Source organism: Populus nigra, chromosome 1, assembly GCF_951802175.1.
Source record: "Populus nigra chromosome 1, ddPopNigr1.1, whole genome shotgun sequence".
Taxonomy (NCBI): domain Eukaryota; kingdom Viridiplantae; phylum Streptophyta; class Magnoliopsida; order Malpighiales; family Salicaceae; genus Populus; species Populus nigra.
In genome coordinates this window covers 25004804-25015858 of record NC_084852.1, presented here as the reverse complement: position 1 = coordinate 25015858, position 11055 = coordinate 25004804, and the positions used below count along the sequence as shown (strand labels likewise).

The 11055-nt window shown below is 29.3% G+C and overlaps 2 protein-coding genes across 2 annotated transcripts; one reads left to right on the top strand and one right to left on the bottom strand.

Annotated features, from left to right (window-relative positions):
* Positions 1-2577: 2577 nt before the first annotated feature.
* On the top strand, positions 2578-3594 carry LOC133692039 (uncharacterized). Its single transcript, XM_062112709.1, has 3 exons — positions 2578-2828; positions 2924-3086; positions 3276-3594. The coding sequence occupies exons 1-3, from the start codon at positions 2698-2700 to the stop codon at positions 3414-3416; spliced, it is 435 nt and encodes a 144-aa protein (XP_061968693.1). The 5' UTR covers positions 2578-2697; the 3' UTR covers positions 3417-3594.
* A 5989-nt stretch (positions 3595-9583) lies between these two features.
* Positions 9584-10616, bottom strand: LOC133697461 (osmotin-like protein). The gene has a single exon (XM_062120022.1). It carries the CDS (start codon positions 10512-10514, stop codon positions 9765-9767), a length of 750 nt encoding a protein of 249 aa, XP_061976006.1. The 5' UTR covers positions 10515-10616; the 3' UTR covers positions 9584-9764.
* Positions 10617-11055: the final 439 nt, after the last annotated feature.

Genomic DNA, 11055 nt, shown 5'->3' with positions numbered 1-11055 from the left:
TTTTTTCATATCTTTTAGATTTATTTTCATTAATCATGAGGATATAATGACGATGATTATAATGCTGGAAAGATATTAGTGATAGGATGATAGTTTCTGGTGTTGTGATTTTAATAATGCTGGTAATATGATATTATAAAAATAATAAATCCACTTGTTATTAATATAATATTATCCCCTTTGTGTGAAGTATAGTTATGTGTAGGAAACAAATCTTGTTGAATTGATCCACAATTGAACAGTGGAGGAAACCCCCAATGTGCTGATTTCATTAACAAATACTCTAAATTGTGTGGGGGATACATAAAATACTGTGGATTATAACAGTAATTCATAGTATTTTTTTTTTAACTTTTTTTTTTCTTTTTCTTTTTTTTGCAAAATTATTTTTTTTCAATTTTCTTATTTTTTCTTATTTTTTCATTTATTTTTTTTCAAAATTATTTTTGTTGATTTTACTTTTTAAATATTGACCTGGTTAAAATTTTTGCTTTGTAATTTTAATTTTTTTTTTAAATACTGTGGATTGCTGCGATGTTTTTCCACTTAGTTTTTCTATTTTATTTCTTTATTTTTCAAAATTATATTTGTCGATTTTTTTTTAATATTGAGCTGATTGAGAATTTAGTTTTGTAATTTTTTTCTTTAAAACATTGTTGATTGCTACAGTGTTTCTCTGCATGGTTTTTTTCCTCCAAAATTATCTTTATTTTATTTTATTTTTTAATATTGAGCTGGTTAAAAATTACAGTTACAATATGTGAGGAAAGCACTATAACTTTTTTTGAAAATTACTGTCCATTGCTACAGTGTTTTTTCCCATATGGTTTTTTTTATAATTTTTTTCAAATTATCCTTTTTAATTTTATTTTTTTAATATTGAGTTGTTTGTGAATTACAATTACAAGTCATTATAAATAAGGCTAAATCATGTGGGGAAGCACTGTAGCTTCATCACAAAACACTGTTAATTGCTACAGTGTTTCCAACATGATTTTTTTTTCCTTTTTTTGGTGTTTGTTTTGTTATTTTTTTTTATAAAATTGTCTCTATCGATTTTTTTTTTAATATTGAGCTGATTAAGAATTTAACTTTGTAATTTTTCTTCTTTAAAACACTGTGAATTGTTGCAATGTTTTCCCATGTGATTTTTTTATGATTTTTTCTAAAATTATCTTTGTTGATTTTTTTTTAATATTGAGTTGGTTAATAATTATAATTATAATAAAACTAAATTATATGAGAAAAGCGTTATAGTTTTTCTCACAAAACACTGTGGATTGTTACAATATTTCTCTAAATGTTTTTTATTTTATTTTATTGGGAAAAGTGTTCTAGTTTTCCTCCCAAAACATTGTCAATTGCTACAATGTTTTTTCTCATGAGTTTTTTTCCTTCCAAAATTATCTTTGTTGGTTTTTTTTTTAATATTAAGTTAGTAGAGAATTTAGCTTTGTAATTTTTTTTTATTAACTGAAAAGCTAAATCATGTGGCGAAAACACTGTATCTTTCATCACAAAACACTGTAAATTGCTATAAATCATTTTGTTCAGTCTCTAAGTTTTGGATTGCCAACACAACTTTTTTTTGTCATGAAATATTTGCTCCATCATACCTTTAATTTCTATTACTTATCTAGCGCTGGTTCACAATTATAATACTATTAAGTGTATTTGTTTTATAAGCCCGCAGTAGCACGCGGGCATGTCATCTCGTCCATAATTAAATCGTGTAGTTCACTGGAGCTTAAAAAAGGTATTTGGGTTTTTCACGGGATAAAATTCTATTGAGTTTACCATTAAAGTTAATGGCACGTGGCATGCACTAATCGATAAACATTCAACATTTTGAAATGAAAATGAAACTATTTTAAATTTCCAAAATTAAATTTTAAATAGAATTTTAATTTTTTAAAATGATATAAAAGTAAATTAGATATAATTTTTCTGATTTATTACACTAAAAAGAAAATAATATCAAAACTAATTAACTTCTTGAAAAATACACACGTACTTATTTATATCTTTAGAGACACTTGAAAGGAATAAGAGAAGAACAAAGAAATTATAAAAAACAAAAAATATTGATTCTAAATAGCCCGATAATGATCATGTATTTGATCATTGATTTCAAGGTAAATTAGTTGCATTATTGAATGAGGAATAACTTTTAAAATAAATGGAAAGATTTAATTATATATTTTTTTAAAAATTAATATAAATATTTGAACCAGTTTGTACATATCTTAACTAATTTTATAAATTTTAAATTTAATAATTATATAAACTTTTAATAACAGGGATATTTAAATTAATAATATTTAAAAAATAAATTTAAAATCTAGTTGAAGTACTTTTCCACTACTCAATTCTACATTTTTTATTTTTAACAATAAGACAACATTTAAAATCACGTGGACTTCCATGGCATTACTAATTTCCACTAACAACAATTTCTCTGCCAAGTGGATCCATGATGCCAGGTGCTCCAAGCTGAAAGCGTGCGATTTATTTAGATGTGCACGAAGCCCACGTGTAACTAATTCGTTGAATACGTGTCTAATCCATCGCGGATTCAGTAACGAAGCCTCCGACTCTCTCTCCCTAGCTAACTTGCGCAGTATTTATCAAAAAGAAAAAGAAAAGGCTTGCACAGCACAATAACCAGAGGCAAAGGAGAGCGAGAGAGGGAGTACAATGGCAATGGCATCAAATCTGAGCCCAGAATATGCCTATACGATAGTCTACGCGAAGGACGTAGCCAAGTCCGTTGCTTTCTATGCTAAAGCATTTGGCTATCATGTTCGTCGCTTAGACGAGTCTAACAGGTTCTAATTTTATTTCAATATGAAGTTAAGATTAATTCAATTGATTATTTGTTTATCCAATGCTAACTAGAACTACTATTTTGTTTCGAAAATAGATGGGGAGAGCTGGACAGCGGGCCGACCACGATAGCCTTCACTCCGATTCACCAACGCGAGACTGATGACCGAAGCGGTGCAGTGCAGACTCCCCATTCTGACCGGGAGAGACCACCCATGGAGGTTTGTTTTTCTTATACGGATGTCGATGCTGCCTACAAGGTAGATTTCTCCTTCGGTATCATGCGTTTTCATTTCTCATTTCTCTCTTTCTTTCTTTGATTTTAAAAACAACTTTTTTTAATTATAAAATAAAAGTTTTATCTCGATTTCAATTTTTTTTAGGGCACTGGGCCGAATTTATGGCTTTCGTTTTTTTATATATAATTTATTCACGACGATGGATGACAGAGGGCAGTGGAAAACGGTGCTATCCCGGTGAGCAAACCAGAGGACAAAGAATGGGGACAGAGGGTCGGGTACGTGCGTGATATTGATGGAATAGTAGTGAGAATGGGGAGCCATGTTGTGAAGCCTACAAAGCAAGACTGAGAGAATGTTCGGTATTGCTGTAGTTTTTGTGTTTATGCTCTGAGAAAAATCATTTTTAATCATTTTGTGTTCTTAGATCAAATGCATATCATTTGATGGAAAGCTTCTCGAATTGATTGACCTTCCAATGGATGCAATCATGTCTATAATTTCCATCCCCTGTTCCGTAAGCATTGAAGCATTCCCGTTTCGTACGAAAAACACATTTTGTTTCAAAATTATTGCTTCTATTTCTTATTTTAAATTAATGTGGGTATTTGAATCAGCTTGCACATACCTCAACTAATTTCACAGGCCCTGAAGTTAACGATCATGTAAACCTTCAGTGGTCATCATATGAGCAACTACATGGTTCGAACCTGACACCACAAAAAAAAAAAAATTTTAGTTTCAAGTTCTTACCATTAAACCATCACTTAGATAGTTATATTTTTTTTTTTAATTACTTTAATGATGGGGTTTATGTGAAACATAATACATTATTATCTTTTTTCCCTTCTTACAAATTGAAGACCTATGCAGAGTCATTCATTTCAGTCAGCAGGAAAACAAAACTAATCTAAATAACACCAAACAAAACTCTTCAACAAGTGCAAATCGACATAGAAAACATTGCAACTATGTGTCTTTATCCACTCCATTAGTCTCGCCCGCTCTCAGACTTAATTGTTATGTTTTGAAGGTTCTGAATGCTGGAAAAATTACTTTCAACCATAGAAAGCACTGTAAAAATTACGTGTCTTTATCCACCCCATTAGGCATTAGTCTCACCCACTCTCAGACTTTTGTTAAGTTTTGAAGGTTCTAGAGTCCAGCTTCGGAAACTTCAGTTTGAGGAGCATCGATGCAGTTCGGAGCATGATGAGTAGCTATTTTGTAAGCAATATATTATTAATATGAAGGAGTGTAAACCTTAGATTTCTATACACTCATCTAAATAAGTCACTGTAGAAACTAATTTCAATGCTAATAATTAATATTTTTGGCAATATTAATGTTGTTATTAGTTAAGGAAAAAAAAAGATTCAGCATGAAACTGGAATATGCATATTGCAGGACAATACATGGTGATCATGCTGTATGGAGCTAATTCAGAAAATGACACTTTAGTATTTCAAAGATTACCGGTCTTCTTCGAGCGTGCTGAATATATCATGATGTGTTAATATTAAAAATATCTTTTAAAAAATATAAATATTATTTTAAATAAAAAATATTTTAAAAAATAATTGATATCATATTTATTAACACCCCTGTAAAACTATGGTTAAAATCTTAACCAAATATAATTAGATATTATTTGGAAATGCGGTGCAAATCGCATTCCTAAAAAATTTAATTTTTTTTACTAAAAATTATTTTTTTTGTATATTTTGAATTGTTTTAATATGCTGATTTCAAAATAATTTTTTTAAAATAAATAAATTATTTTGATGCATTTCAAAAAAAAAAACACTTTAAAAAACAACCACAACCACAATCACACTCCCAAACAAGCTCTCGTACTCGTGTATCATTATGATTTTTAAAAAAATACTTTTAATTATAATTTTAAGAATTTTAATTTTAGAAAATATATATTTCTTTAAAATTAATGTGAGAAACGATCAATCCACTAGAAATATAAAACTTTTCATCAAAGAAAGATCTTCCTTCCCTCCGGGGAAAATGCTTCTTGTTAACAAGAATTTTTTCCATTCACCTTTTTATAAGAAAACGATCTAGCGGTTTAAATCAATAAAGGATGAATTTTGCATGTAAAATAAATATAAAATATGTTTTTATAAATGAAAATTAAATTATTTTAATTTTTATAAAATTAAGATTTAAAACGTAATTGTATATAATTCAAAATAAAAAAGACTAGTATGATTTATTAACTAAGAAATTATATAATTATAATTTTTATTTATTTTTTTACTATAGTGAGTACGGCAACAATGACAAATCAATAAATTGTTTTTGAAAAAAAAAATGTTTAGATTATTTTTTTTCTTTTTTCTTGGCATATTTTTTTATTTTTCCTATCTATCACTATTTTTTTTCTTTTTCTTTCTTTTTCTTTCTTTTTTGAAAAAAAATATTAGTTTTTATTCTTTAAATATTTATCCCTTTATATTTGATTTATTTATGCCATTTATTTTCTTTTCTTTTCTTTTCTTCACTATCTTGTAATTGGTAATAATGTTTTCCTTTACATTGAAAAAACACAAGAAATAATGTTTTATTATAGTAATTACAATATAGTATGATTTTCTCACTGCATTAAAAATTAATTTAAGATCTTATAAATTTTTATTAGTACATATAATTTTTATTTTATTTTATTATATATAAACATTGATTATTTCATTCATAATTATATTTTTTATTCGATGTTAAAAAATACATTAACAACTCCTATAAATATGTGTTAGAAAAAATTTATTTGACCGATAACAAAGAGAATTGAATAAATGCTTTAATATTTTTTTGTATTTATTGGTATGAATTATTTTTGATTTATTTAATTAAATAATTGTATAAACTTTTTAATTTATTATTAGAATTAAAAAAAGAAAAACACGTTGAAAAAAAATTGTATAATTGTTTTTAATGACTCCGCGGCGAAACGAAGACCCTGGAAAGAGATAGAAAAAGCAAATGTGATTGTGTGTTCGTGTGGCGGTGAAAAAAAGGAAAAAATTGCTTTTCGTTGGTTTGAGCCGATACAGGATAAAAAAGGAGGTACTGTTGCTGGCAGGGAGGGAGAGCAGCAGTGCAGCACGAGATAAATAGTTAACTCGAGATACTTCTGGAACTATCCTGGTTTATTTATTTATTTTACGAATTATGATTAAATTCTCAACAGGGGTAAATGTTCATAGGTTTTTCTTATTAATTTTTTTAATGATTTATACCGCAATTTGTGAACGGCAGAGTATTTATTCCATCACATAAATTTTAATTAATTGGATTTTTCTACCATAACCATATTAACTCATTTTTACTGTGTTTTAAGGTAGCATTTTGCACAGTTTTTATATACCTACACGTTAATAAAAACTAAAAAATAAAACTGAATGTCATTCAATGTCACATGTTATTTTTTTTTTCAAACTTTTCTTTTATAATATTACATCTTTCATTTTTCTTTCAAATTTTGTCTACATTTTACTGATTTTAAATTAGTCACTTTAATTTATTTTAATTTGTTTTCTATAAAATTATTACAATTTTAAACAAACATTTTAATATTTTGTTGGTGCTAAATTCTAGCAAGCATTTATTTTTATTATAATATCATTAAATAAAAAATAATTTAAAAAACAAAGTATTTAAACTCAATTTAGTGTATGATCCGAGTCACGAGTTTTGCAAGTTGAGCGATGAAACTCAGATTGACCCCATATGTTGATGTCTTGATATTAAAAAAAAAATCATCTTGGAATTTTTCTAAATTCAAACCATGTTTTTACCTGTGGTCTATGTTATTTTTGAACATGTCAAGTTAATTGGGTCATCTAGAGTCAACTCCTATGATGGTTAATTTAAAACTCGGACTAGCTAAGGAGTTGGGTTGGAAGATTTTAAAGATGACTAGCTAGGTCGAGTTTAAAAACAATGTCAAATAGTTTTTTTTATTCCATATTCCAATTTTATCTTTCAATTGAGTCTTGTTTGGCTATTTTTTTTTCAATTTTTTTTTTTAAAAAATTTGGTTGATTTTATATCGGTATTCATAATTTATTTTGTTTTGGTTTTTATGACGTTATCACAGTTTTAAACAAACGCCCCCAACATATGGTTGATACTTAAGTTTGCGAGTGTCTATTTTTGTTACCATATCACAAGGAAAAACTAGTTTGAAAAAAATTATTAAACCTAGTAGAGTCCATGATCCATGTCACAAGTTTGGCGGGTTAAGCCATGAAGTCCGGGTCAATCTAATATGTGTTTGTTTCAGTATTAAAAAAATATATGTCATATTGAAATTTTTTAAAAGTTAAATAATATTTTTTACAAGTCATCTAAGTTATATTTAGACCTATTAAGTCGATTGAATTATATTGAGGTAACTCTCACACAATTTAATTTGAAATATGAGCCATGCAAGAAGTTAAATCGAAAGTTTATAAAATTGATCTATTATGTTGGGTTCAATAACAACGCCAGAGAATTTCCCACAACATAAATATTTTTTATAAGTTCAATAAAATTTTGATTTAACCTCAGCATAACATGAGTCAAGAAATTAGCTATAGCATATAGTAAAAAAAATCACAACTCTAGAGGCCAAATTTTAAATTGAAACAAAAAATAAAGCCTCGTTTTCTTTTTCCATTGCACAGGAGGTGTGTTTTTAAGTATTTTGGTCCTAAAAAAGTTTTTAGTTTTCCTTTCCTTTTCTTTTCTACTCAAAACTAAATTATTACAAATTTAAATCAAAAATTCATTTTGATCCTCCCATATTCTCTATTCAACTTTCAATCCCTGTAATTACATCACCGTGTCAATTGTCTTTTTGAATTCACATTCTTAGATTTTTTTTGTATTATCCTGCAGCGGGACAGTACCCTATTCTTTTTTAATTGAAACCAATTATGGAGCCGGCACTTTAGGAGCAAATAAAGGCACAAAGCTCCAATAACAGTTACTGTTAAATAATCTGAACCCCAAACTCGATCGAACTTTTGGGATTTTTTTTCCGGACAACACAACAACGCCTTCTTCTGTGTCCGAATGTTTTTTATGTTTTAAAAGTATTTCTTAAGAAAATAATTTTTTTATTTGTTTTAAAATATTTTTTTGAAGTATTTTCATGTTATTTTGATATACTAATATTAAAATAAAATTTAAAAAATAATTTATTAATATTTTTCAAATAAAAAAATATTTTAAAAAACGTTCACAATCTCACTACAATTGCGCTCTTAAAAAGTCATGACAAGTGTTTTCTTACACGTGTCATTGTATTCAGAGAACGCTGTCTGTTCCGTCCTCAATATTCAATTAGATTTTGTTTGAGTTCTTTTATATATATATATATATTATTTTTTGAATTGCTGGTTTTCTTTCAAAAAGCGCTTGTTGTGCTGGAGAATCTCTCCTAGGGCAATCATTCTTTTAATGTGACTGAGAGGAAGGAAGTCTCATATTTCTCCATACAGAGCCAAGAAAAGCTGCAACTTTGCTCCAAAAGAGAGGGCAGCGACTGGGGGAACGTACAATAATGTAAGCTTTCACGTGATAAGCTCTGTAAATGATGTTATTTGGGGGTAGAATGGGCCAACGGGGGAAACTTTCGAGAAAGGCAGATAAGAAAGGATAGGACTGTGTTATTCAAATAAAGATGAAACATTTTGAACCTTTCCGGCTTTCCGTGCCGTCTGGTTTTCAAAAGGATCGGCACCGCTTGATTTTGGCTTCGGGACTGCAGGTTAATTAAGAATATTATATATATATATATATATATATATATATATATATTTTAATAAATTTCTGAAGTGTAAAATATTTTTTGAAAAGAACATGCAATATAATAACACACACAAACATTAAAAAAAAAACTAAATCCCATTAATTTTTTACATAGAGAAAAACATATTGCACTGTGATGCTATAAAGCAATGACGTTTTTTTTTTTTTTCCTTTATTAACAAACAAAAGGCTTTTTTATGAGGTAAGATTGTTTTTTCCAAGGATTCACTTGATAATATAAAATTATTTGGGGTATAATATTGGTTTATTAGTTTTTTTACACAATTAAATAAAATAAATACCCCCGGGAAGTTAAAAGAAAAATAAAAGAATGAAAAAGCTTTTTCGTCATTTTCTATTTTAAAAAAAAACAACTATTTGAGTGTCCTTAAAGTAATAAAAAAGAAGAAGAAGAGAGAGTAATGAGTGTTTTAATATTTTCGTCATGATTTTTCTCTTATAATCTTTTCTTTTTTCCTCGAAATTCATGGGTCAACCAGTTATCCTTCTATTTAGTTTTTTTTTTTTCAATTGTGACCCCTTTTATAAATTAGCAACTCAGTGCACTGGATACATAAAACTAACATGGTATTTTTTTCATTTAATTTTTTTTTTATCAGCGTTCATAAATAAAAATATTAAAAAATATTAATTTAAAATGTTTTTAAAAATAATTCAAAAACTTTGAAAGGGAGCAAGAGTGAGAGTATCTGAAATTAAGATTTGATTAAACAGAACCCCAAACATGGCATCCCATCCCAACATAACATTAAGACCAATTATTAATTAATCTTCTAAGATGACGAGCGGGGAGACAACGAGGACAGATACAAAGAAGCGAAAGATAAGATATATTATTCATTCTTGGTCTCTGCTACTCTTGACTCTCTAGTGACAGAAGATGACTTTGAGTTCACGTGGCGAAGAACATTCATGCATGAGCGATGGACTATCATGAGCATAGGTAAAAGTGGCAGGACAAGCATGCTTAAAGAACTCAGAGAAAGTCGAAGCCCTACACGTCTGTGGACTATTGTAATGGTTCCTGCAACACAGCTCATCCGTTCCAAGTGCCTCACACCCGCTCTTGCACCCCACAACATGACCGTGACGGCCCAGTGACCTGAACTGGAGCTTCTCTGGGCACGTGGCTAGCAGATTGGCTCTGCAACCCACCACAGGGCACACCCCTTTTCCTTCGTGCGGGGTCACCGTCATGGGGAGGTTAAAACCGTCAACAAGGGACACTCCATAAGAGGAGAAGTCCTTGTGGCCGTGGTGGATAGTGATCTGGGCCAGCGTGGCAGGGGTGGCTCCACCGAGTCCGTTGCATTCGATTCTGTTGTTGCAATCACCTGTAACGCAATGGAACTTTCCGTTGGAGTGGGCACAGCCAGTGCGGCCCCAGATCCGGCCTGACCAGAGCTGGTCTGGTGCACGGAAGGAGCGGTGGGTTAGAGTTTGGAGAGGGAAGCCTCCCTTCTCGAGGACGGGGTGACCAGCGTTGGGCTGGATTGCTGGGTAGATAGTAAAGGGGCAGTTATTGACTAGGGTTATGATGAGCTCTGGGCGAGCAACATGGAAAAGGGTGCACGAGAAAAGGAGAGCGCAAGTGAAGAGTTGCGTGGCGGTGGCCATTTTTCCTTTCGGTTTAAGAGACTAATGTGACAGATGTGTACCTCTTATAAGCATTAAGGGTTTGAGATAATGCATGGGTTTCGAGCTTTTCTCTTTTCCTTTCTTAGAAATGAAAAAAGAAAGAAAGAAAGATGTTTTCATTTTTTCTAGGTGGGTGAGCAGTGTTTTAGACATGATTGGGACTGTGTAGGAAAGTGTTTTTAAAATAATAATTTTTTTTTAATGTATCAATCTTTTTTAAGATTTGTTTTTAAAATTATTATATTAAAATTATCATAAAGCACAAAAAAAAAATTAATTTAGAGGGTTTTTGGGTCAATTTTTGTTTTTAGATGTTTTTTAAAAATGTTTTTATCTTGAAAAAAATATTAAATTGATATTTTTTAGTGGTGTTTTGATGTGTTGATATTAACAATAAAATAAAAAATTTAAAATTATTTTGATATATTTTTAAATAAAAAATTATTTAAAAAAACATATTACAGCACAATCATAATTACCTTCCAAACTAATTGCTTTCTAAAAAATCTTAAAAAATTAA